The sequence below is a fragment of the Myxocyprinus asiaticus genome, chromosome 36 (genome assembly GCF_019703515.2).
Source record: "Myxocyprinus asiaticus isolate MX2 ecotype Aquarium Trade chromosome 36, UBuf_Myxa_2, whole genome shotgun sequence".
Taxonomy (NCBI): domain Eukaryota; kingdom Metazoa; phylum Chordata; class Actinopteri; order Cypriniformes; family Catostomidae; genus Myxocyprinus; species Myxocyprinus asiaticus.
This window is the reverse complement of record NC_059379.1, coordinates 18394822-18421529: the sequence shown is the minus strand read 5'-3', so window position 1 is coordinate 18421529 and position 26708 is coordinate 18394822. Positions and strand designations below refer to the sequence as shown.

At 38.1% G+C, this 26708-nt stretch overlaps 1 protein-coding gene across 2 annotated transcripts in view; it reads left to right on the top strand.

Moving 5' to 3' along the window:
* The window catches only part of LOC127427260 (endothelial PAS domain-containing protein 1-like), a 28432-nt gene extending 2013 nt beyond the window's left edge, over positions 1-26419 (top strand). The window contains exons 2-16 of one of the 2 annotated variants that reach the window (XM_051674745.1): positions 6521-6711; positions 10657-10808; positions 10935-11019; positions 12326-12444; positions 12536-12738; positions 16226-16332; positions 18473-18620; positions 20412-20620; positions 21551-21780; positions 21919-22029; positions 22556-22947; positions 23880-24006; positions 24094-24211; positions 24460-24615; positions 24905-26419. In XM_051674745.1, coding sequence (XP_051530705.1) covers positions 6521-6711; positions 10657-10808; positions 10935-11019; positions 12326-12444; positions 12536-12738; positions 16226-16332; positions 18473-18620; positions 20412-20620; positions 21551-21780; positions 21919-22029; positions 22556-22947; positions 23880-24006; positions 24094-24211; positions 24460-24615; positions 24905-25053 — 2497 coding nt within the window. In that variant the 3' untranslated portion in view covers positions 25054-26419. The remainder of the gene's footprint in view (positions 1-6520; positions 6712-10656; positions 10809-10934; positions 11020-12325; positions 12445-12535; positions 12739-16225; positions 16333-18472; positions 18621-20411; positions 20621-21550; positions 21781-21918; positions 22030-22555; positions 22948-23879; positions 24007-24093; positions 24212-24459; positions 24616-24904) is intronic. The other variant, XM_051674746.1, reaches the window with a different exon arrangement.
* The last annotated feature ends 289 nt before the right edge of the window (positions 26420-26708 follow it).

Here is a 26708-nt window from a genome sequence, read left to right as displayed (position 1 = left end):
CACATCTGTTGTATAGTGTAGATTGTGACTTGATCTACATGGCTGGCAGTCTCAAGTCAGATGTTGCTTATGGAGTGACAACATTATTGATTTGGTGGTGAAGCAACACTGCTTTTAGTGCCTAAGGATTATAGAAGAGGGGTTAAATGATCCTCCATGTTTTTTTCTCCATGTGGTCCTTTGTGGCTTGTTAACGGGAACGTCATGTTCCATTTGAAACAGGTTATCAGATCTTCACCTCCCCTTTGAAAGCGTTGATCAGCATGACACGATGGACAGGCCTCACTGATGTGTCCCTATTCTGGTTACTTCCATCACATTATCAGGTTGTTATCTGTTAGCCTAAAAGTTTGTTTAACTTGCTCTCTCTCTCTCTACAAGTGCCTTATTAGCACTATGATTAAGTGTAATGTCTTTTGAGAGCTTTGTAATTAGGGCAGTGATGTAATAAAATCATATAACTGTACTGTTTGCAGTGATATTTATTTAAAGCTTGTTTTTCTCACTGTTCAACCCCTGTTGCACAGAACTATGCAATATGACTGCTCTGACAACCTGGGTTCATTTTCTGTTTAATGTTAAATCTTTCACTGGATTGTTGGTTGGGGGAGTAAAGATTGGGTCTCTTTGTAAGTTAGGGAAATACAGTTATGTTGGGAACTGCACTGGGAGTGAATGGGCGCTCTGTGCAGTCTGGCTTTTGGCTCTCTGTGAACTCGGTGGCCTAATCTGGTTGAGAAGAGAGATGCAGAGAGAGATAGAGGAATGGGTTCACATCAGCTTGCTAATCACATGATCTGCTATCTTTGACAGCTTTTGCTTTGGTTGTGTGATGACACCCGAGGCACTAGGTGATAGGTACAGCGGTCTTGCTATTGTGTTTGCTTGGCTGTCATGTGCACATTAGGAATTGTGACAGCTCTGTTTCATGCAAATCTCCCTTGAGATCTCTCTCTGAAATAAAGACTATCCATGTCAGCTACCTACCTGTTGAGTGCTTGATTGACACTTTTAATGAAAAAACACCATGTAAAGAACAGTTGGGAGTGGCTAAATAGCTATCGTGCAATAGCATGAAGTACTTGTTTTCTGCAATTTATCTTTATAAATTGGGACATGTGCAAGGGATTGTGGGTGATTGAAGGCCACGAAGGATGCACTTGATGCATCCTGCATAATATGGCGAACAATGGCTGCCTTCCAAGGGTCCTCACAATTGAGACAGCCTTCAATGGTGCTTGATGACATGGCAGTTGAGATATCCAGCCTAACTAGGTTGCAGCCTTCCAACTGAGAAGCACCGTCTGAGTCCTGCAAGACTACTACAAGACACACCCACTACAAGTTACGCCCCCCCCCCCAAAATAGCAAGCGAAATACTCAAGTCTTGCAACTGTTGGATGTCACATTCAAACTCTGTGTTTGTTGTGTTTATTTGGAGTCCCGCAGCAACCCATCACCTACACCTATCCCTACCCCTAACCCTAGCCTCAAAAATAAAAAAATTAAAAGTTTGTAAAATTATTAAATATACCACAATTGAAAAGTTCTATTGAATAGAACATACCACCATATCACTAGGTGCTGACAGTGAGGAGAAATGTGATGGAAAATGAAGAGGAGAAGAAGCTAGTGGTTTACTAATGCTGTGTTACATTCAACTCGGATGTGGGATATTCTTACTTGATATCTCTGATCTCCGATGATAAAGGCATTCCTTTGCCAGATGCACGGAAGATGACATGTAAGGAAACAAATCTGCAACACTCCCTTTAGCTTAGCAGGGGTTCGACTGTCAACAGAGATGTCTCGTAGCAACCCAACTAATAAACAATGCTGCAACGCTAGCATTTGTGCTACAGGTGTACGATTATGAAAAGAGAGTATAATTGACCATGTTTTATACATCTTTTTCTGTAGGTGGTTTTTAAACAAGTTTAAATTCCATATAATGTAGGAATTTTGACTGTTTTTGAATGTTTATCACTTAATTATTTATCTCCCCGGGTGCCGACATGTTTGTGTGACGTCACGCAACTGCATTGTTGAAAATTTTCGCACGAGTTCATAAGTTGGAATTCCGACTTCAAGTGGTGTTCCATTGCACGCTTCCCAGTAGGAAGTTGGAAAATCTGACTTTCCGAGTTGAATGGAATGCAGCATAAGCTAATAGGCTAACCAGTTAGCTTATGTGCTAACAGGAGAAAGCAGAACAGAGAAATGTTTAATTTCGCCATTTACTGTAGGTCTTCAAGTTAATAATATTTGATGTCACATGTATTTTTGTTATTCTTTGTTATGTTTATACAGTTTAAACAACATGAATCATACAGTGGTTGCATATGATTTTAATAGTTCTTTTAGCCAATAGAACCACTTTATGATCCAAAGGGAATTACTTGGAGTGTCGTGAAATGGGTGTTCGGGCGTTCCTTGTCGTTTTGCGTGATGCAGACAGATACACTTGCATTTTCTGGATGTAATGTCCATGGAGGGGCACCAAAAGTGAGTTGTGAAGAGAGTTGTTTTTCAGATGTACAGTCTGTAATACAGTGAAGAGGCATGCAGGTTTTATAAACTGTACCCCCCAACCCAAACCCTAAACCTAACCATAAGTGGAGTAAAAATTTAACCTCCAAAGCGTGCTCATCATTGATTATGCAAGAAACTTCCTGGTTTCAATGCTGGATCCGAACCCAGGTATCCAACACTACTGACGCAACATGCTTCTGGTCGCTCCACGAGGAAATGTAAACACTGTTAAACCAATGCAAAAAATGTCTGACAGGAGATGCCGCTTGTCAATGAGTCGGCATAATGTGGCTGATCCTAGGGTACTGAAACTGCTGACTTGCCGTGTGATCATGTTGGACAAAATGTGGCCAATTAAAAAAAAAAATTCTGACAATGAAAATAGTTCCTAACTTGACTGGCCATGCACTCTTAGAATGCCGCTTAGCCAGTCAACTTAGAGGACTGCAACTATCTGTTGTAGGCTATAAAAGAGGAAAAGATTGTGGCAGAGATCTATGTATGACAAAAAGGTGAAAACTGCTAGCAGGCCACTGTCTTCAGGCTACCTTGACTTGTAGCACTGGTCATTATTTAGACCTCACAGAAGTTCTCTAATCCAGAAGTTGTTTAGTTAGCTAACGTTGAAGCCCTTGCAGTGTTGCTGAGGGGGTTAAGGTCAACAGCTGGCCTGTGTGGGAACAGAACTCGGTAGTCTAGCAGAGGGCAGAGGACATATCTCCCCTTCATTTGAGGGATTGGATCCAGGCAGAATGAGGCCAAAGGGTTTGTAAAAACTACATCTCTGCAGAGAGATAAACCTTCAAGCTCAGCACAGATCAAAACACAGAGGCATCCAAGGTGTGTTTGAGCAGTTTAGGTCTGGCTTAAGTTACTGAAAAAATAAGCTGGTATAAGCTTATGCATTGGGTGATGGTTTACTCATTCCAGCTGGCTGTGAGAGACTGAAGTGTGCGTTGGTTTGTTTTTAAAACTGCTTTAACAAAAGCATTGTCATCACTTTGTTTTATGATATATCAAGTAGATAAAGACTAACAAGTTATTGACTATGCAAGAATGGTGGTTTGCATTAGTACTTGTACTGTGTTTCTTCATGAAGGTTTTTGAATGAACTAAAACTAGAAAGATATGTGTATGTATATGCTTATTCTAATTTCTTAGGGGCCGCTCACATCATACACGTTTTTCATCAGTCTGAGCGTTTTTTCAATGTACAGTAAACATGCGCTAGACAGATGTCTTTGACAGTTACGCCACATCTCGCTGTTTTTTTCAGCATCTCTAGCAGGAGTGCTGCATTTTAAGATGCCAAGTGTCATGTTAAAAAAAACGTAGACTTTTAAAAACACATCTTGAAACACCTACGTTCTGTTGTTTTCTATTCGTTGAGCTGCATTTACTGTTTTTATTGCAGTATCGCATTTGGTCTGAACGGCCCCTTAGAATGCTTTCTTGTTCTATGATCTGAACAAGTTAGCCTAAACTGCTGGCATTGGTACACCTAAATAGGTTTTGTGCTATCTAAAAACAGCATTTCTATTGAATTAATCCAAAAACGTTTAATTTAACTTTGGAGCTTTGAGTCTTGCTCAGCCTTCACATGCATTCAAACACAGGAGATCCTTGCCTACAGCTATATGACAGATACACCTGGAGTCATCTCTGGTATAGAAATTTATTTTCTCCTAGCTTATGATGTTGTCTGGTGGATTCATTGGTTTTCCATGTATGTCAGACTTTTAGAATCAGGGCACGGTTAAATGTGCACACAGTGTGAAGTTTATAAGTGAAATATTTTCATTTTTTCTTGTTGAAATGATATGAAAAATGTTGTTGTTTTTAATGCACATTGTGTTTGTGTGCTTTTGCAAGTAGACCTACAGCTCTGGAAAAAATTAAGAAACCACTGCAAAATTATCTATTTATAGGTGTGTGTTTGAGTAAAATGAACATTTTTATTCTGTAAAATACTGACAACATTTCTCCCAAATTCCAAATAAAAATATTGCCATTTAGAGCATTTATTTGCAGAAAATGACAACTGGTCAAAATAACAAAAAAGATGCAGTGTTTTCAGACCTCAAATAATGCAAAGAAAACAAGTTCATATTCATTTTTAAACAACACAATACTAATATTTAAACTTAGGAGGAGTTCAGAAATCAATATTTGGTGGAATAACCCTGATTTCCAATCACAGCTTTCATGTGTCTTGGCATGCTCTCTACCAGTCTTTCACATTGCTGTTGGGTGACTTTATACCACTTCTGGTTTTGTTGGTGAATAGAGACATACTGTAAAATATAAAGTGAGTGTGGGGGTTAAAATAGAAGTTCCCATTCCTCATTTAGCCCAGAGGAAAGCCGACAGTAAATTAATGTCATAGTCCCATGCATTGACCTCTCTATGTAAAACATTATCAGCCATTTCCTGTGAGAAGAATCCATGGTCAATCCATGGTACAATGACCTTTTTTTTTTTTTTTCAGAAAAAGGGGGTAATGGGAAGGCAGAGAGGGGACATGTTGTGGTTGCCAAATATGCAACTCAATAATAGAGGGTTGATTATCAAATTCCTGCACCCCCGCGCCACACTGGACATTTGACAAACACTCCCAGAGCTGGGCTGACCTGAGCAAGGAAATAGGGGACCCACACTGTGAGGCTGCTACAGGAATTACATGGCCAGAACTTGGTCAGAATAAGCCTCCCACAGACACTGAAACTTATCGCTGTACGCAGACCACGTGTGTTGGTAACTCTGTTATAATTCATGGTGCCTGAGTGCTTGAGAGAGTGGTTGTGGTAGTTCAATGTCAACAAAAACACTGTATGGCTTGGTGTTTTGTGAGGGTGGCACAGTGAACTGTGGCACACCACAAACGGAGGCCATAGAGAGTTCACTTCTGTCTGCCATGGGCGCTCGCACTCTACACACATTGGCAAGCCACAAACCGCAGATTTCTTTCAAGGCAAGAGAAAGTGTCTTACTGGATAGATATATGAGGGCATATTTCTTTCAAAAGACCTGTGTTTTCTTATACATTTCCCTCTCTACAAAGTAATTATAGATAGAATGCTATATACTGTAGATTATTTTAGAGAATTATGCAGTTTGATTACATTTTATCAACACTGCTATATAATTGTCTCTGGGCAGTCTGTGCCTGCATTAAGTGGGAGCCAAGACCCAGCCCATAAACGAGACCCAGGGACCTGACCTGACCCGACCCTGACCTGTATTTACAGAGCCCATAAATCATTATTGGAGTCATTCATGGCTTTCAGTCCATGTCTATTAGCTTTAAAGCCATCTTGTGATTTTATAGATATGATATGCATTCAAAGTTTAGTCTTTCTCTTCCAGGGAAAACAGACGAAATATATTGATGACTCATCCTGCACAGATTTTTGTCCAACCAAATGCTCTCTCGAATGACAATGTCCCTCCCCCTAATACAACCTGCAACTGACTAGCAAGTAGCAAAAATATGGTCCATGGTTGTGGTATAAACTAAAGGCAATTAGCTATAGTATTTAAAACAAAGGGAGAAGCCCTTCTGGCTGTGTCTGAAACCAGGAAAATGCTGCCTCTGGAGGCTGTATAAGGAGGTAGGAAGGGATCATGGATCAAAATTTAAGACTAAACCTAACCTGAAAGTGAGTTTGCTTTTGAGTGAGTACACCTACATGGACAGATTCTCACAGGTTCTCAAAGATGGAATGTGTGTGCATTGGTGCACCAAATGTCTGTTCAGATTAAAACCTAAAATAGTTTATAATTAATTAGTTTATTTTTTCATTAAACACTGATTTACTTATATTGACTGGCCCCTAACCTAACGGTTTGTCAGGCGTATCAGGATGGGGTCGAGTTGTAGACCTCTAGTTCTAAAAACCCTATAAAAACACATCTGAAGGATACTGAAGAAAAGGAAGCACAGCATATAGACTATGCATTATTTTGATCACCCTCCTCTATTCTCTAGGCACCCTTCAGAAAGGCGCAAGGAAAAATCCCGTGATGCAGCACGCTGCAGGCGCAGTAAAGAGACGGAGGTATTCTATGAACTCGCCCACCAGCTGCCGTTACCTCACAGCATCAGCTCACACCTGGATAAAGCCTCCATCATGAGACTAGCCATCAGCTTCCTGCGCACACGCAAGCTCTTCAACTCAGGTGCACATCTGCACAATCTTATATTTATATCACAAGTGTCATATCTCATTTATATATCATTTAAGTGCGTTACTTAAAGGAATAGTTCACCCAAAAAAGGAAAATTCACTCATCGTGTACTCACCCTCATGCCTAACCAGATGTGTGTGACTTTCTTTCTTGTGCAGAACACAAACAAAGATTTTTAGAAGTATATCTCAGATCTGTAGGTCCATACAATGCAAGTGAATTGTGACCAAAACTTTGAATCTCCAAAAAGCACAAAGGCAGCATAAAAGGAATAAATAAGGCTCCAGTGGTTTAATCCATGTCTTCTGAAGTGATCTAATTGGTTTTGGGTGAGAACGGACCAAAATGTAACTCCTTTTTTCACTGTACATTTTCACATTTTTTCAATGCCATTGCAGTCTCTATCCATTATTGTGATTTCAAGCTTGATTACATTTGATTTATACTGACAAAGGAGTTATATTTTGGCCTGTTCTCTCCCAAAACCTATTAGATAGCTTCAGAAGACATAGATTAAACTACTAAAGTCTTACTGATCACTTTATGTGCTTTTTGGAGCTTCAAAATTTTTCCATTCACTTGTATTGTGAGGACCTACAGAGCTGAAATATTCTTCTAAAAATCTTCATTTGTGTTCTGCAGAAGAAAGAAAGTCACACACATCTGGGATGGCATGAAAAATTATGTAAATGATGTGAGCATTTTCATTTTTGGGTGAACTATTCCTTTAACAATAGTTAATGTATTAGGTATCATGAACTAGCAATAAACAATATTTTTAAACAGCATTTAACAATCTTGAATAATGTTAATTTCTAAAAGCACAATTGTTCTTTGTTAGTTCATGTTAATTAATATTGCATTTACTAATACATTGTCAAAAGTTAATGTTGAAATTAATATTAAACAAGATTAGCAAATTAAAGTAACAAATGGAACCTTATAGTAATGTGTGACATAATTTTGAATTAGAGTGTTTATAATTAGCTTTATATAAGAACAGTAGAAGTCTGTGGGATATCTCCAATTAAATAACCAAGTAAACGTGTGTGTTTGGGTGTGTGTCTCAGTGAAGTTGGGGTGGGTAAGACCACAAGATGTCCTGTACTTCTTAAAGTACAATAAGAAATGCAGGAAGACAGACAAAGAACCATGAACATTGTTTCCAGACTCTATACCTGACGCACATACAGTACATGTGTATCTTTGAAAGAAGGAAAAAGAGAGAGCGAGGAGGTGAGGAAGTTTGTGAGAGGAGTGGATAAAACAATGAAAAGGGAAGAGATGGAATCGGGTGATGAAAATGTGTGTGGGTGATGTGGAAGTGGGTGGGGGGAGATGGATGGATGTAGACAGATGAAGAGAAACGGGGAAAGAGGACGAGGTGTGAGGTAATTAGGTACTGCTAGTGGTATTGTTTTCTGTGAATGGTGAATATGATTTTCTACTCTTTTCTTAGTCACAACACTCTGTCTTGGTGCCAGGCCTGCCTGCAATATTCAGTATATTGAATGGGTTTCTGATTGTTGTTCTGCATTTTGCTCTGACCTTTGATAGGCCACCAGACTCTAAAAACGAGAAGCTGAATAAGGTCAAACTGATACACAACTCAGTTTGGTGTATGGCGGGGGTGCTAGGGGGTCTGCGAATAATTTTTTACTAGGAAAAAAAAAAGTGAGACTATAATAGTTTAAATGTAACAAATTATTGCATTATTTCAGTTTTATTCTTCTTTCTGGTTGGAAACCATGAGATTAATTACAATTATTCTATTGACAGCCCAAATTGTTTTAACAGTAAGAAATAAAAACAAATCTGCATGAAGTCATGTGAAAAATGTATATATTTTCATTTATTTCTAAGTGTCTATCTCTCTTCTTCCTTGCAGCTTACATACTTTCAAGAATAGTTTAGTTTATACTTATACCTTGTTATTGTAACTTAAAGGTTGCTTATTGTGGTTGGAAGGCAAGATTCTCTGTAAAGCCACTCCGAAACAACATTTATTGTGAAAAGCAATTTAAATTAAATGAATTGTCTAATTATTGATTTATTATTTATCTAATTATTTTCCAAGTAATATTTTAATAATTTCTTTTGGATTTAGTCAAATAAAAAAAACATTAAAAAATTATTTTATTTAAGAACATGCTGTCTTTATAAAATCATGCTTACTATTTTTCTCAGACATTATGAATGGGTATTTATGCATAAAAATATATAGCTGCCTTTTATATTTTAAATAAAGTTGTACTATTTAAAGCACATTGAAATTAACTATCTTGACCACATTTTGAACACATCTAAAAGGATTTATTGGTTGAAACATGAGCATCATGACACTGTTTCCTGAACTTTGAGCAAAAATCCTTCTGAAGTTAAAAATACCTTGGAACATAATTTTCAGATGGCCTAGTTTTTATACAGGGCCATTAGAAGAGCATTATCTTCCACAAAAAAACAAAACAAAAAAACATCTCAATTGTTTCTCCTAATGAGATTAAATGGAAAGCAAATTGAAACTTCTGCTCAAGTCTCTTACTTCTCAGGTTCTCAGATCCTCAGAAAAAAAGAAGAGATCACAAAAATGCCAAAATCTGTACTTAGATTTGCCAAAAATGTCAATATGTGCAATAAATCATCAAAGTTCAATATGATCTCAAATATGATGTTCAGTGACCAAGTCTATGCTGTCCACATTATACTGTATATTAGAGTTATTTCCCCTTATATTTTCTCTTTATGTCACCAGTTGTCTCACTTACCTGTATGGCTATTTTTATTTCTCCTAAAGAACATTACGTGAACCATCTGAGACAAAGTTACTGTAAATGAGACTTAACTGAGAACTTCCTGAAAGAGCAGCCACTGAGCAATACAATTTTCCTCTGGGCTCTCAGAGTGCCTTGTTTGCAGGCCGGTGTACCCAAGCAAGAAAAGGGCTTAATGATTTTAATAGAGATTGACAGTGAGTTGTGAAAAAATGTTGCGAATTCTTGGGCTTGGCTGAAAATCAAAGGAGTAAGACATCACAGTGAAGTATTTATAACAAGCTGAACTAATTCCGTGGGGCTTGATGTGGGAGCACGGACACTGACCACCTGCTCACTGAACAGGGTCAAAGCCTCAGAGCTCAGGTTCTCATTGCTCACTCTGAATGCACGGGAAGGTGGCCCTTATCTGCAGGGAAGCAGGCCTGAACCTCACAGCATGGAGTCTCATTATTTTCAAGTTTTTGAGTTTTTTCAATGGCATTGTATACCTCAAACATCCTCTCTTTGCTGATCAGATGAGGAGACTGTTTTTGATCTGTGATTTGGTACAACCTATAATTATGTTTAATTGAAACTCAGCTGTTTACTTTCATTGTGATTGTTATATATATATATATATATATATATATATATAAGGCTAGGATATGAATCTGAGTTTCTTTATTATGGACACTTTACACAGACTGTGGTGATTTTCGGCCTTATTTAGCAGTGTAAATCTAGCAACTTTTTTATATTTTCATTTTTTTGTGTGTGTAAATGTATAACATTATTCCTTGTACTATTTTACAATGCCATTAATTTAAATTTAAATTTGGCATCTTTCTTTCTTCTGACTGTCCTAATCTACTGCTCTCCATTTCTTTCCTCCTTTGGAAAGTTGTGGAAACGTAATAGTGGATTTTTCTTTTGATGTTGGAGCAAATGAGAATGCAGAATTTATGTTTGCTGTGGTCTTCCATTCACCGCTATAGAAGTTTACTTTGCTTTAGTTTACTTCAAACCTGAAAATGTGAAAAGGGTCTATTGTGAATGTGCTTGAGAAAGTCTCTTTATAAGGTGTAGAACTGTGGACCAAAGGACCTGACCAGTGTTTCGTATTTGCCAGGGTAAAATACAGTAATGACAATATACGCTCTTTAAATTCCTTTTTTTATCCTAGGCCACACAGTCCAACAAACTCGGTCGCAGAATGACTGCCAGATGGACAGTTTATATCTGAAGTCTCTTGAAGGCTTCGTCGCTGTAGTAACATCAGATGGAGACATGATTTTCCTTTCGGAAAACATCAGTAAATTTATGGGCCTTACACAGGTGAGTCTCACCTCATTTTTCTCATTATTTTTGGATATTTAAAGGCCGAAACAAGAGAGAAGCATATAAAAGTTAATCTAAGGTGAGCAAACATTCAGCTTTACTTCCCTACCAAATTTTTATCAGGTGGAACTGACAGGCCAGAGCATCTTTGACTTCACACACCCCTGTGATCATGAAGAAATCCGAGAGAATCTCAGTGTCAAATCAGGTGAATGTCAACTCCGAACTGTCTGTTACATTTGAATTTTGACATGTTACCTTCCAAACCAAAATGCCAGAATTTCCTGGTACTTTTTATCTCTGGGTGTAGTTTGCCATGGAGATGTCCTTATCTGCATACTTATCAGTCATGATGTTACATTTTGTACATTCTTGAGGTGGTTCCTCTGAGGACAAGGCCTCTTTTTTTTTTTTTTTTTTTTTTTTTTTTTTTGGTTTTGGTTTTTTTAAAAACCCTGAGTCCATTCCAGTCTGCAGTCCCTTCTGTTTAAGCCTTAAAGGAAAAGTGCATCCAATTTTTATTTTTTTATTCTGTTCTCATTTTCTCAACCTCATGTTGTTCCGTTAATCCTAAAAGGAGATGTTAAGCACCTTTCACTTTTATTGCATCTTTTTTCCATACAATGAAAGTGAATGGTAATCTCGATAAACTCCTTCAAACTGACTGCTGTGATGTTTTATTTGTAGTTTAGTTTGATTTTTGCTTATTCAAGAATGAAAATGTAACCAGGTATCCAACTTTTTTTTTCAGAGAATAACAAAAATTCAGTGTCAGACTCGGTTTGATTCGTTTTGGTGCAGAAAATAGTATTTTTTTATACTTGTCATTTAGTTCCAACGGACTTGGTGTGAACTTGGCTGAAATATTGCACTGCAATGATTCATTTATTCAGAAATCAGATTTAATTTTTGTTCAGGATGGCAAAGAATTCATTGGGGTATCCACTTTTTTTTTTTTTTTTTTTTGCCTCAGACTCCGTTTGAATAGTTTTGGAGTGAAAAATTGTTTGTGAATAATTTTTATCTTCATGTACTGTATAATCTCACCAAATTTGTTATAAATTTAGTGTTTACCCTGATTACTTTGTGCCAATGTGACTTTGTAAGTTACTATTTGTGTTGCTGTACCTTGAGAGTGAATGTTCCTCCTCCTATCTTCCTACCCTACAGTTTTTTTATCTGTCTCTCTGTTTCTCCTATCTTTCACCAGCACTGTCACCTGACTTGTTCATACTGGGAGCTCTTGAGCGAGTGATGTAGTTTTCTTGGGATTTCATTGGTCAGTTGGAGATAATCCCTGTGCAATAGCACAGAGAGCTCGATATACTGTAGTTAACGTTTTGACAGACTAATTCAGCTTAGGTTGCACTTTGCACCTTGCCTCCACGACCCACTAACAAACCAAAAGCCAAAGTCCACTGACTGTGGACAGCTAGAAAAAAGCTTTATTGTCAATAGTCAACTATAGAGACTTGATTTTTAAGCATATGACTCATAAGGTGTTTGATTGGCAGGACCTGTGTATGGAAGAAGAGGGAAAGATACAAGCAGGGGCCGAGATTTCTTTATGAGGATGAAGTGTACAGTCACCAACAGTGGTCGCACTGTAAATCTCAAATCGGCCAGTTGGAAGGTGAGAACACATACGCGCACATACAGTACAAATACATGCAACATACAAGTGCAAATTAAGTAATAAATGCTGTCACCATCCTGTCTGTCAGGTGCTGCACTGCATGGGGCATCTGCAGGTGTGCACCAGCTGTCCCCCTCAAGTCCTGTGTGGGTTTTCAGAGCCACCCCTCACATGCGTCACCATGCTGTGTGCGCCAATCCCACATCCCTTTAACATGGACACACCCCTCGACAGCAAGACGTTCATGAGCAGACACAGTATGGATATGAAGTTTATCTACTGTGATGAGAGGCAAGAGAGTGATGACTAATTGAAGTATATGTGCATACTCTATATGTGCATGTACAGTGGCCCTAAAAAGTATTTGGACACTTAAACCACACTTTGTTTTCTTAAAAATAAAAGATATAGAATATCAAACAAGTGGCATCTGAAAAAAATTAAAAGAAATAAAAAGAAAAATAAAAAATAAACATTTTCTCAGAATTAACTTTAAAGAAATAGTTCAACCAAAAATGAAAATTCTCTCATCATTTACTCACCCTCATGCCATTCCAGATGTGTATGACTTTCTTTCTTCAGCAGAACACGCACAAAGATTTTTAGAAGAATATCTCAGCTCCATAGGTCCATACAATGCAAGTGAATGGTGATTAAAACGTTGAAGCTCCAAAAAGCACATAAAGGCAGCATAAATGTAATCCATAAGACTTCAGTGGTTTAATCCATGTTTTCTGAAGTGATTGGTTTTGGGTGGGAACAGACCAAAATATAACTCCTTTTTCACTGTACATCTTGCCATTTGCAGTCTCTAGGCACAGTCATGATTTCAAGCTTGATTACACTTTCTAGCGCTTTCTAATTCACTTGCATTGCATTGACCTACAGAGCTGAGATATTCTTCTAAAAATCTTCATTTTTGTTCGGCAGATGAAAAAAAAAAGTCACACATCTGGGATGGCATGAGGGTGAGTAAATGGTGAGAGAATTTTCATTTTTGGGTGAACTATTTCTTTAAGTATGGCATAAGTGTCTGAATACTCTTTGGGGCCACCAAATATTAATGTGTTTGTGTTATACAAGCAGTGTTTACCATTGTTTTCCATTTTGTGCTTAAGTGTGTGTATTATACTTGCAAACAGCATTTTTGAGTTGATAAACAGGTTATTGGGAACTCTTATCATAATCCTGTTGTGCTACTGCCTTTTGTTTTTATCAGTGTGTTGTAATGGAGAGTGATTATGAGCTTTTCTCTTTAGATTAGGTCAATTTCTAAAAAGCTCTTAAGGGGCTGCAACTGATTTCTCTTACATAAATTGCATTACAAGTCAGGCTAGTTAGCTTGTCCCCAAGAGATATGGGACTTCTTGCAGCATTGAGTGCCTGGTCACCCATGATCTGTTTAGTGTAAGCAGGTCACTGCTGTAAGCGGTTTGCTATGAGGAGCATTAGCAGCTAAGGACATTAGCAGCTTGAGTGTTACCATGTAATATGACTCATTGACCATGCCGAGCTCATTAAAAGTCTATCCATATTGGGACAGATGTTCATCAGCTGGTTAACCAGCTACCATGTCCCAAAAACCAGCCTGACTGCCTTAACCAGGTATGGCAAGCTGGTAGTTTTTTTTTTCTTTTTTTTTTTTTTTTTTGCTAGACCATTGTGGACCATCAACTTGGACCAGCTAGTTACCAGCTTAAGCTGGATTTTCCAGCAGGGTATTTTGATGTGCATACAGAATAACAATAGCATGGGTTTTAATGGTGTACTCGACACCGTAAATCAACACAAACAAAAAAAAAACATCGAAAAACCTCATCATGGTGAAGATATCGATCATTGCAACAAATTATGTTGTGATTAATAAGCCAAGCTCACATGTCCCATCTGCCTTTAATCTTGTACTCACTATAAAACTATAAAACGCTGAAACACTTCAAACACAGAAGAGGATGTAGACTGTGGCTTTTAGAGACGGTGTGTTGATACATGAGAGCAACTCTCTGCCTTTCAATTCAGTAAGTTGGAAAACAGACATTAAAGATAACCATCAAACAGAACAAACACAACTCTCTGGTGTAAGAGAGATTTAGAGCAACAAGGCCCCACTTGATATCATTTGTTCACACTATGCTAAGGAAAGTGTTTACATTTAGTCATTTAGCAGACACTTTTTTTCCAAAGCGACTTATAAATTAGGAACATAAGCAATTTGTCAAACAAAAGTCAACAATATCTGCAGTATCGCACTGTCAAGTTCTCAAATTGGCTGGAGTAGGATAGATGCTAGCGCAGAATTTTTTTTTTTCAATTGTTAAATAGTAAGTGCTTTTAGTATGGATTGGTTAAGGATTTGCGGAACAAATGTGTTTTCAGCTGGTTCTTGAATTCTGAGATGGTATCAGCAGATCGTGTGGAGGTTGGAAGCTCATTTCACCACCAAGGAACAGAGAAAGCGAATGATCATGAAATGGACTTTGTACCTCTTTGCGATGGGACCACCAGGGGCCGCTTGTTCATTGACCGTAGAAAGTGAGTTGGGACATAGACCTGGAGGAGTGAATTTAAGTAAGAGGGTGCTGTTCTATTGGCTGTCCTGAAAGCCAGTCTCAAAGCCGTGAATTTGATGCGGGCAGCTATTGGCAGCCAATGGAGTCAAAGCAAGAGTGGTGTGACCTGAACCCTCTTTGGTTGATTGAAGACCAGATGTGCAGGGTTTTGGACTATCTGCAGTGGCTTAATCATGCTAGCTGGGAGGCCAGACAACAGGGCATTACAGGAGTCCAGTCTTGAAATTACCAGAGTTTGGACTAGGAGCAGTGTAGCATATTCAGACAGGAAAGGTGTGATTTTTTTTTTTTTCCTGATGTTGTAAAGTGCAAACCTGCAAGATCGGGCAGTTGATGAGATGTTGGCAGTGAAGTTAATCTGGTCATCCACCACCACTCCCAGGTTCCGGGCTGTTCTGGTTGGCATTAGCTTAGTTGAACCAAGATGAATAGAGAGGTTGTGGTCAATGGAAGGGTTGGCTGGGACCATGAGGAGTTCTGTCTTGGCAAGGTCAAGCTGAAGGTGATGTTCCTTCATCCAGGCCGAGCTCTCCAAGAGGTAGGCAGAGATTCGAGTTGAGATGGTAGGGTCCTCAGGCTGGAACGACAGGTAGAGCTGCCTATCATCTGCATAGCAGTGGTAGGAAAAACCATGTGCCTTAATGATAGGTCCGAGTGATGTAATGTAGATCGAGAAGAGGGGTCCAAGCACTGATCATTGAGGAACACCAGTGATTAACTGGTGTGATATGGACACCTCTCCTCTCCAGGTGACTTTGAAGGATCTGCCTGTGAGGTAAGACTCAAACCATCCAAGTGCAGTTCCTGTGATGCCCAAGATGAGAGAGATTGGACCGGAGAATCTGGTGGTTTACTGTGTCAAAAGCAGCAGACAAGTCTAAGAGGATGAGGACAGATGATTTGGAGTAAGCTCTCGCCAGTCACAGGGTTTTTGCTACTGACAAGAGCGCAGTCTCCAGCAGCTGAATGTTTGTCCCGTTGAGAGGATTTATTGTTTCCACCAGATGTAGTCGAAAGACATTAATTTTAATGAAGTCTCGATTTCAGCTTCAGAGTGGCTTAATTAAATCACACGCTGTCTTAAAGACAGCTTTAATTCCCATGTAATGGCCCCAGTATTTTACATAACATGCATAATTTGACTGTTCCTTATTTGGAATATTTGTTTATTAGTTTTAATCATTTCTTGACCTGTGTTTGTATTGCAGAGTTAGCAGTCTGATTGGGTATAGACCAGAGGAACTTCTGGGGCGTTCTGTGTATGAGTTCTGCCATGCTCTGGATTCTGAGAGTATGACAAAGAGCCACCAAAATCGTGAGTGCCTGCCTACATTTAAAAAAACACAAATCCAGGAGACACAGAAAATATTACAACATTTAAGCGTTTTTCTTCAACATTCAGCACATTTATGTCCCAGGGGTTGATTTCAAGACGTTCATTCATAAAATATGAAAAATGTAAAATATTGTAATAATTTAAGACATTCAATATTATCTTATAAAAAATAATATAGTAGTACTGTATACTAATATATATAATCATAAAAACATTTTTTTAAAACAAACTATAATAAGCTAAAGAGTGAAATAAATATAAATAATATGTGTATAAAAAAATGAAAATTAAAAATTCAGAATTCTCCTTTGATGCATGTATGTCCACTGTTGAACATTGTTAGTAGACAAATTCAGTAAAGCAGCAAGAGTGTGAAAAGTGAGTTTAATGGAGTTTAATTCCAAAAATTCCACTGGGCCAAAAGTGCCCATTGTTGAAGAAACGCCAAAAACAGACATATAAGGTAGACAGGGTCAGTTTCATGCTTTTGCTCTGTCCTCCAAAAATACCTACCTCTAGTTCCATGCTTTGGAACAAACACACCGAAGACCAGCAGTAGCTCATTGTGTGTGACTACGTCTAGCTTCTCAGCCGTTTTGGCTAATTTACATATTTCTGTAACAATCTTGACTCTGTCCTGAAATGACCCATGACTTGGAACAAACCCATGCCTCTCATCTTTTGCAAAGGGTAAACTACTCAAACTTGAGCTCAGACCCTCTAGACCTGCACTGGTTTCCATGGGCTTGATGACTGAAGGAAACAGATGTCTCGCTGGGCTCCAGGAATTGTTGAGGGATATTTATAAACTCAATAGTTGTTGCATTGCATTATTTATTTGCTTAACAGATGCAGTCTCTGTGTTTAACTATTTTACGAAGCTTCGACCGATTTGTTTTAAAATCTAAAACTAACATATAGTCCTAACTTAAGACCATGTAGAAAAATTTGCTTAAAGGTGCACTTTGCTCCTTGATTGATTGAAATGATTATTGCTGGTGAAAAATTGGTTGAAAATCATGTATGTGCACATGGAGCTGGGCTGCTTCATTGTGGCAGTCATGCTGAGATCACATGACCAACCAACTACTTGATTTATCACTGTAACCCCTAAGTTGACTGACACTTTCGCATACAGAATAAATTAATCACGGCTGGTTGTGAATAGCGCATTTCTACAATGGCACTAGTAATGGAAAACTATTGCTGTTGCATGATGCTGCATCAATGCCACAAAGTGTCAGTGTGAGTCCAAGATATCTACCACATCGCCCAGCACAATATAAACAACAAATTACCAAGTGCACCTTTGAATTGTATTTCTAATGCATTATCCCATGCTATGTGAAATCAAGCCTGTGCATAAATTCAATCTGTCTGCAGTTTATGACACCTCCATAAAATTCAAAATGCATTCTCTTTACTGCCGTTGTGCTGTTACAATGTGATTTAGTTTCCTTAAATACTGTATAGCAATGGACCAAAATGATCCTACTGTATCTAAAGGTTCCTGTCTAATTTTGTTTTGAATGTGAGGTTTAGTATATTTAAAGGAAACTGATTTGATTGGAGTTGTCACATAAGTGGCATGAATCCCATTAGATGTCCTCTGAATTCATCTGTAACAACCCAGAGCTCTCAGATTTGCTGATTCAGGATGATTAGCCAGTGCATTAGCTGCTAACAAGACTTTGAAGTGTGCAGCACCTCTGATCTGGTTCCTCTGATGTCTTTTGTCCAGATCAGTGCTCTGGTCTTCTTCACTGGTTTTAAGCATGTCCTCTTACAGTGATCAATGCCTGTGCCATTGCCAGATCTTTTGATTTGAGGAATGACTACACTACATGGTTTTCAGTAATCCAACTATGGGCCTTAATATTAGGATTAAGCAGATTATGCTTTTTCCAAATGTAACCATGTGAACTAATGTAATTGGAACATGCTGTTTAATTGCTGATCCATTTTCTGAGAAATACTAATAGTGGTATTAGTGCAATCCATTCAAATGTCATGGTCAGTGACCCTGAAAGGAGAGGTTGAATAGGCATAACAAATTGTGCTTTAGTTCTTTTGAGAGAACAGTTAAAACCTTCCCCCTCCTTTCTCTTTTGTTCTGCAGTTTGTAATAAAGGTCAAGCGGTGAGTGGCCAGTACAGAATGTTAGCCAAGCAAGGGGGTTATGTTTGGATGGAGACCCAGGCAACTGTCATTTACAACAATCGCAACTCCCAACCACAGTGCATCATCTGCATCAACTACGTCCTGAGGTATGCAAACGAGACACTTCCAGATACCTGTTGCATTTTATGCTGGTGTAATTATGCTTGCAAGGCAGTACTATATTGAAATCCACAGACATTCTGGTTATGGGTTCATCTAAACCACTAACTTTAAGTATTTAACTTATGCAACTAAACTCAGCATGATCTGCTTCACCTCCTGAGACCCGAGCGTGACTGCTGTGTGCATTTTTCATTTTGTGACTAGTAGCACTTTAAGCATTAAAAAAGAAAAATGAATTAAGAGCAAATACTCTTATTAAAAATGTATGTCCTTATATGGGCCTAAGTTGTGAAATTTTAAATAATATCAAGCTATTGAAAGTCAGATTTTTTTTTTATCACATTGTTAATGTTTCCAGAGCTGTGTCTGAAATTGCCCCCTATCCACTATATAGTGCACTATTTTGGGTGTCGGCCATTTTGTAGTAGTGTCCGAATTCATTCTCTACATCTCATTCCCTACATTTGTTCACTCATTCTTACTCACAATGCAATCTGATTTCGAGTGTACATTCGATGAGAGAGATAGAGCGCGAGTGAGTGAGCGGGCGAGAGAGAGACGCCAGTTTACTACTGCATTCACTCCTGCAGTGTTTTATTTCATGCTGAATATATCATTACTTGATTAAAATAACATAATAACATATAAAGAGACAAAACATACAGATACATTTTAAAATGTACTCTATTTAGATTTATACGGAATTTTGCCATTAAGCTGAAGAATCCTTTATTTACTAAATAATTCACTGAGGTGCTTTGGAACAATATGTATTGGGAAAAGCACAAATAAAAACTATTCAAATAAAAATTATTTGAATTTAGCATTATATATTTTTAACCTAAGTACTGATTATCATTGGCCCATGTCTTCAACCATGTTGGGTGGTGCAAACATCTAGTCAAGTCAAGTAATTTTTATTTGTATAGCGCCTTTCACAACACACATCGTTTCAATGCAGCTTTACAGAAAATCATGCATTAACAGAAAATGAAACTGTAATATCTCAAATGTTTTAGAGTCATCATTATGTACAGCCTGAAATTGAACTTTTGACCTGATGTTTGGAGTGAATGCACTTGGCTGCATTGGAAATCTACAGGATGCTCTCTTACTTACTTGCTCCCTTGCTCCCCAATTAGTGGATGACTTAATCTACAGTGTGTTTTCTGACTGCACTGGTCTCAGAACAGTTTGAAATGCGCCATATTTTCATCCTAACTCCATATACAGCATCTGAAAGCAACATTTTCCAGCTTTGCTTCTTAATGTGAAAATGCACAGTGAATATAGGATATAGGATATCAGCCTTAGGTGTGCTATGTATTTTTGTAAGCTTTATACTTTAAGACATATAAGATTAAAGTTAGAAATTTTCCTTTTGACTTGTATTGATATATAATGTTCAACATTCAAACTGTGAATGATAGCTAGCATCTTTGTATTGTTTGTATACTTAATTGTGATTGGTCTTGTCTTTGACCATTGAGCCTTTAATCGTTGAGCCACGTCTCGCTGTATTTTTCAGCGTCTTACCCAAAAGCACAAAAAACATTATCTTTTAAAAAATGCATCACATGACACATGCATTTTGTTCTATTCGTTGCTGCATATAACTTTTTTTTATTGCATACACATTCAGTCTGAGTGACCACTTGCATTGCACAGTGACTGTATTGATATTTGTGTACTGTGTGTTTTTGGGTGTACTATCCCTTTACACTTAACTACAACTTTAACACTACTTTTGTTCTGATATTGTCATTGCATTTCAGTTCTGTTGAAGAACAGTCAATTATCTTCTCCCTGGATCAAACAGAGGCTCTGCTCAAGCCCTACCACATGCAGCAACTGTTTAGCCAGGGTGGACCGGACTCCACTTCAGAAGCTATGAGCAACCTGTTCATTCAGTTCAAGGAAGAGCCTGAGGAGTTAGCCCAGTTAGCACCAATGCCGGGAGATGCCATCATTGCCCTGGACTTTGGTCAGAGTGCCACACGCCACTACTTCAACCATTCCCCCTACAACACCTTCACCCTCTTCACATCCTCAACCCCCGATAACAAGACCTCTCCCATCCTGCATGCACGAACTCTTGCTCCTCCCTGTGGTTCTCTTTACTCTACCTCAAAATCACAACCAATCACACACACACACACACACATACACTGCCCCAGGTCATAAGCTTTGATGTTGCACTAGATACTTTGTACTATTGCTTAGTGACACTGTAGCTTGGCTTTGCTGCAGGGAATGCAATATGTGAAAACTTTTTAAAGACGGAATTTAAATCTCTCTGCTCCATAGCAAATGAGCATCTTATGGCTTAGCATTGGCTTTTGCATAAAGCATTTTGTACTGTTAAAATAAATTAGTGATTTATGAGTGTTTTTTTAAACAATAAAAGTAAACATTTCAACATTAACTTTGTTTTCTAGTTTGCAGACACACTTGAATGTTTGCTGATGGCATTCGGCAGTGTTTGTGTGTTTCAAAAATGGGGTTATACTGGGTATACTAATTTCTCTTCATCAAAATGCATTTCTTCACTCCTAGAAACACTGCATGGGATGGAGGTATGCACTCATAGATGCTTTCAGCAGTTCCAAAATTTCTTTTGGTGATGCCTGAGGTTGTTATTAACACCCTTCTTTATTTATGTAACCCTTTTATTCATTTTACTCTCACTCATGGGAAATGTCTCTCAAGCTCTCTTGTAGCCATATCTTAATGAGGACTTATTTTTTGTGCATTGTGAAGTTTAAGGTGGGTCTGACCCACCCATTTATCCACTGTTAGTTGATTTTCTATATCCTATAAAACAGCATCCTGTTTCAACCATTTTTGGTCCAAATATTGAACTGTGATTTTAGAGGCATTGTTTGACTTGTTACTGTGTATTTTGAATCTACAGAAAGTCCACAGTTTAAAGGGCAAGATATCTTCTCCAAGTCTTCTAAGCTCCCTGTGGTCAGTCAGCCATGGGTTGTGGATACAGCGCCTGATAGCAGTCCTAAAAGCAACGTATCATCCACCTTCACCATTCAGCAGGTGCCAGCTGTGGCTAAGGCAACGCCCTGTGTCACGCCCTGTGTCACGCCCTGTGTCACGCCCTGCTTAAGCAGCTGCAACAGTTGCTCTACAGTATGTTCCCTCTCCATCTTTTCTCTCTCTATTGTCTCTGTGTATTCTTTCTTATTTACTAGTGAGATCAGATATGGCAGTTAAATAACTTATGAATTGTTTAACTTTTTTATTGTTTTTTGATGTTAATGTTTTCAGCCTAGCAGTCCAGTAGATTACTGTGGCAGTGGGGAGTGTGAACTGAAGGTTGAGTTGACAGAAAAGATATTTGCCCCTGAAACTATGGCAACTAATCCCACAGACTCCCAGGTCAGTGTGGTACAAATATATCACCTGAAATTGTTTTTTGTTTTTTAATGTGATTTTCTATTTTTGCCAAGATACTCTAATACAGGTGTTTTCAAACTGGAGTCTGGGGATCCCAAGGGGGGCGCAGTGGGGTGATAGGGGGTCTGCAGGAAAATTGAGAGAAAATTAAAAGATTTTACAAAATGTATAATTGTAAAAAATAAAAAAACATATCTGCAAATTCATTGTAAATTTGTAGTTCCTTGCAATGTGTGTGTGTGTGTGTGTGTGTGTGTGTGTGTGTGTGTGTATATATATATATATATATATATATGAGGTATGGAAGAAATGTTGTCACTATTGCTGTATATTTACCCCATACATTTTTGCATAATATCTGTAAAATGTTATTTAAAACAATCCAAACATGCAGGAATTCCATAAGAGTACATAAAAAAAATAGCAAAAGTGTTTGACGATTGAGGCAAAGATGCAAGAACTCCCAAACTAAAACTGTACATGCCACTATCTATCTGGCTGTGTGTAGTTGGACTTAAGTGATCTGGACCTGGAGACTCTTGCTCCCTACATCCCCATGGATGGTGAGGACTTCCAGCTGCACCCCACCTGTCAGGATGAGCCAGTGGCTGACACAGGTCCAGGCCTGAGCACAACCCTCCAACACAGCTTCAGCAATGTTGCTGACCTATTCCAGCCCCTTGGCTCCTTCCGCTCTGACAACAAGAGCAGTTCTAACACATGTCCAGACACGGCTCATCTTCAGCCTTACCAAACTGCACCTAGCCTCCCGCTATCCTCTGAGGAAGGTAGACCGAGTCTTCAGTGGCCCCCTGACCCACCCTTGCATTATAAACATGAACAGAGCACAGCAGATCCACAACAAATATGTAATTTCACTGCTGTGCTGCAAAAGCAAAGGTAATTAGAATTCATCACCTTTATGTAAACACACATGCTTTATTTTGCAATACATAAGTACCATTAATTAATTAGATTTACATTTCCAGAAGGAAATACCAGTGCTTGCAAGGCAGCAAAAGAATAGTGTTAAAAGGATAGGTCACCCAAAAATGAAAATTCTCTTATCATTTACTCACCTTCATGCCATCCCAGATGTGCATGACTTTCTTTCTTCTGCAGAACACAAATGAAGATTTTTAGAAGAATATTTCAGCTCTGTAGGTCCATATAATGCAAATGAATGGGTCCCAAAATGTTGAAACTCCAAAATCCACATGAAGGGAGCATAAAAGTAATCCATAAGACTCCAGTAGTTAAATCCATGTGTTCGGACATGATATGATAGATGTGGGTGAGAAACAGTTCAATATTTAAGGATTTTTTTTATCATAAATTCTCCTCCCTGCCCAGTAGGGGGTGATATGCACAAAGAATGTGAATCACTAAAAACCGAAGGAGAAAGTGTAAGTGAAGGAAAAAGGACTTAAAAAATGGATCTGTTTCTCACTCACACCTATCATATTGCTTCAGAAGATATGGATTTAACTACCAGAGTCCTCTGGAGTACTTATGTTGCTCTTATGTGGATTTTGGAGCTTCAAAATTTTGGCACCCATTCGCATTGTATGGACCTTCAGAGCTGAGATATTCTAAAAATCTTTGTGTTCTGCTGAAGAGAGAAAGTCATACACATCTAGGACGGCATGAGGGTGAGTAAATAATGAGAGAGAATTTTCATTTTTGGGTGAACCATTCCTTTAATACTTAGTAGTTTAAAACAAACCCCTTACCAGTATGATTGAGGAATATCAATAGAGTGCTGCATTGCAGGCACTGTAACAAGGATCATTGTGTTCATTCAAGGATTTAATTTATGCTGCATTTTTCAGGTCCTTTGAGAACTTTTCCCCTGTACAGAAAGGCATGAATCTGGTGCAGACAACTTTTGCCCACAGCTTTAAACGGAAGAGACAGTCAGAGTTCAGCTCATCATGTTCTTTCTCTGATATTCATAAGGTAAGATCACATGACTCAGCCATGGTCCAATGGAAATGAGTGCATATCTTAGACAAAAGACAAAGGGTTAAAATGACATGTATTCAGCAGGAGGTGGTGTCTCACAATGTGTCTGCTGATGTTACGCGGAAAAAGATGAAGACCGTGACCACTGACAGATGTGCCTTCTCTACCAGGAAGTCTCTAAACACCAGTGTGCCCACAGGTACAAATGTCAACTCTCTCTTAGCACTCTTACACCTGGTATGAAAACCTCATTCTTAGGTGGTCACAATGCATTTCTAGTGTAAATGCTAAACCATCCTGATGCGTCGTACATAAACATCATATGTCTTGGCTGACAACTTGTGGTTGGATCACAGGTGGAAAAAGGGCTTCTCGAATTTAGAACTCCCTGGTTTTTCTCATTTTTATATACTCAAATTTACTCTCTCCTTTGTTACTTTGCCACAGATACATTTCCATGCATGCAAAGTGGAGTGGTGGCTCCTCACGGCTACAGTCAGTCAATTAAAGGGAGCTCAGACGATCTCAAACAGCATTTTGCAGAGTTATTCTGCCCCACCAATAACAGACAATATCACGTGCTGCCTTCACCCAAACACACAGGTCAGTGTCTGGCCCTCACGACAGAAACCAATACATCAGCTGAAACCTTGTGCTCATCTCTCACACTATTATGTTCAATATTTTTTTTTTTTTTTACCTTATGTATTGCCATCCAACATTTTCAACATTAATTTTTTCTTTTGAAAATGAAAATGGGTCTTATAAAAATCTTTGAAAAAAATTAGTGAATGACACCTTATGTCAAACTTGCCATGTTTTAGTATTACATGAGTCAAAGATCAGCAGTATTATTGTTTAGACCTTTTTAGTTACTAGTCTCTTTTTTCAGGGATAAGTCAACTGCTGTGCCCATCCTTTGACTCGTTATGTCTGCCGCAGCTTACACGATATGACTGCGAGGTAAACGTGCCTCTACAGGGAAACCTGCATCTGCTACAGGGCAGTGACCTCCTGAGAGCCCTGGACCAGACCACATAGATCCAGAGCTTCTGCAGCGATCCATCCACCCTCTGCTTTCTCCTTCTGTCTTTGTTGTCTACATACAGTATAATGTCTCTGTTGTTTTCTTTTATGCATGTATTATCAGCCTTTATTTAGACTTATTTGTATATTTTCCTCTGTGTAATATTTTAATATATATTTTAAAAATCTGATTGTTACTTGTTTAAAATGTGTTTGGACGTTCTACTCTTACTGTTGTCTTTCTGTGCGGTCTCAGATGCTCAACATTGTCATGTTTCTTCACATGCATAGTGTTCTTAAAGCTATAGTTCACAGAAAAATTTAAATTCTTTCACCATTTGCTCACTTTCATGTTGTTGTAATGAGTTTTTTTTTTTTTTTTTCTTTCTTTCATGGAACACAAGGACATGTTTGGCTAAATGTTAGCCTCATTCGCCATTCACTTTTGTTGTATGGAAAAAAAAGATGCAATGATAGTGAATAGTGATGGGGGTTAACATTCTGCCTAACATCTCCTATTGTGTTCCATGGAAGATAGTCAAACAGGTTTGGAACAACATGACGGGTGAGTAAGTGATGACAGAAGTTTTATTTTTAGGTGAACTATCCCTTTATGGTCAGATTCACAAGATGTTTCAAAGATGCAAACTAGAATACATATAAAGTAACATAAATAATATAAACATTAGAATCATTTGTAACTCATTCATTCATTGTATTCTGACATGGAATACAAATACTATGTACTGTATAAAAGAAAAATGTCTAAAAAAGCCTTAAAAACTGCCTTGAACTTGTAAAAGCAAACAATTTGCCATTAATCTAGCTTAAGGACATATTTGTTTTCTGATTAAGAACATTGTATTTTACCTGTTTCTCTACTTTGACCTGTGACCTCAACTTTTCCCTAAATCATTATGAAAAGGATGCTATATATCACCTAAAGCACTTTATTTTAAAACATGCACATGAAACCTCAAAATTTTCTGTAGACCAAAATGAAAAAGAAATATTTTCAGCTCCAGTGTAGTTATGTCATATCTTCTCAGGCCCACCCAGCACTAACCTACATTAAAATATCTCTCATCAACTTTCCTTGATAACTAAAGAAATGTTAACTCTCATATTATTTTCTTATACAAACATGCCTATTGTGTCTACATTATATGAGGTTAGAGTTCAATGCTCTGTATCTCTGTAACACATAAAAATATGTTTGTATTTGGTGTTCAGAAGTGCCTTGGTACTTGGTCTTGTCTACCTAGCAGTAGACAGAGATGAATCTGTAGCTTTCTCTTTTGCATACCTTTATATATATATATATATGGTAGTTTCAGGTTATTAAATTTTGTATTAAATGATGTGTATCACTTTCTCGTGATACTTTGGGGTTTCTGTGTGTTTCTTAAAATATATAAAACTAGTTTTATCTCATAGCTTTTAAAAGAGTCTGTGATTGTTTATTCTTATTATTGTAGCATTAGAAAACTCTAAAGATTGCACCACACCTAAATAAAAATGATAAAGACTACTTAAAAATGCTGCTACTTTAAAATCATTCTTGGATGCTTATTTTTTCCCTGATCTTGTTAGGTTTCTAGGATCCACTTTTACTCAAAGCGTGTTGCCTTTACACTTTATTCTTGCAATAATGACAGTCTACTTTGCCA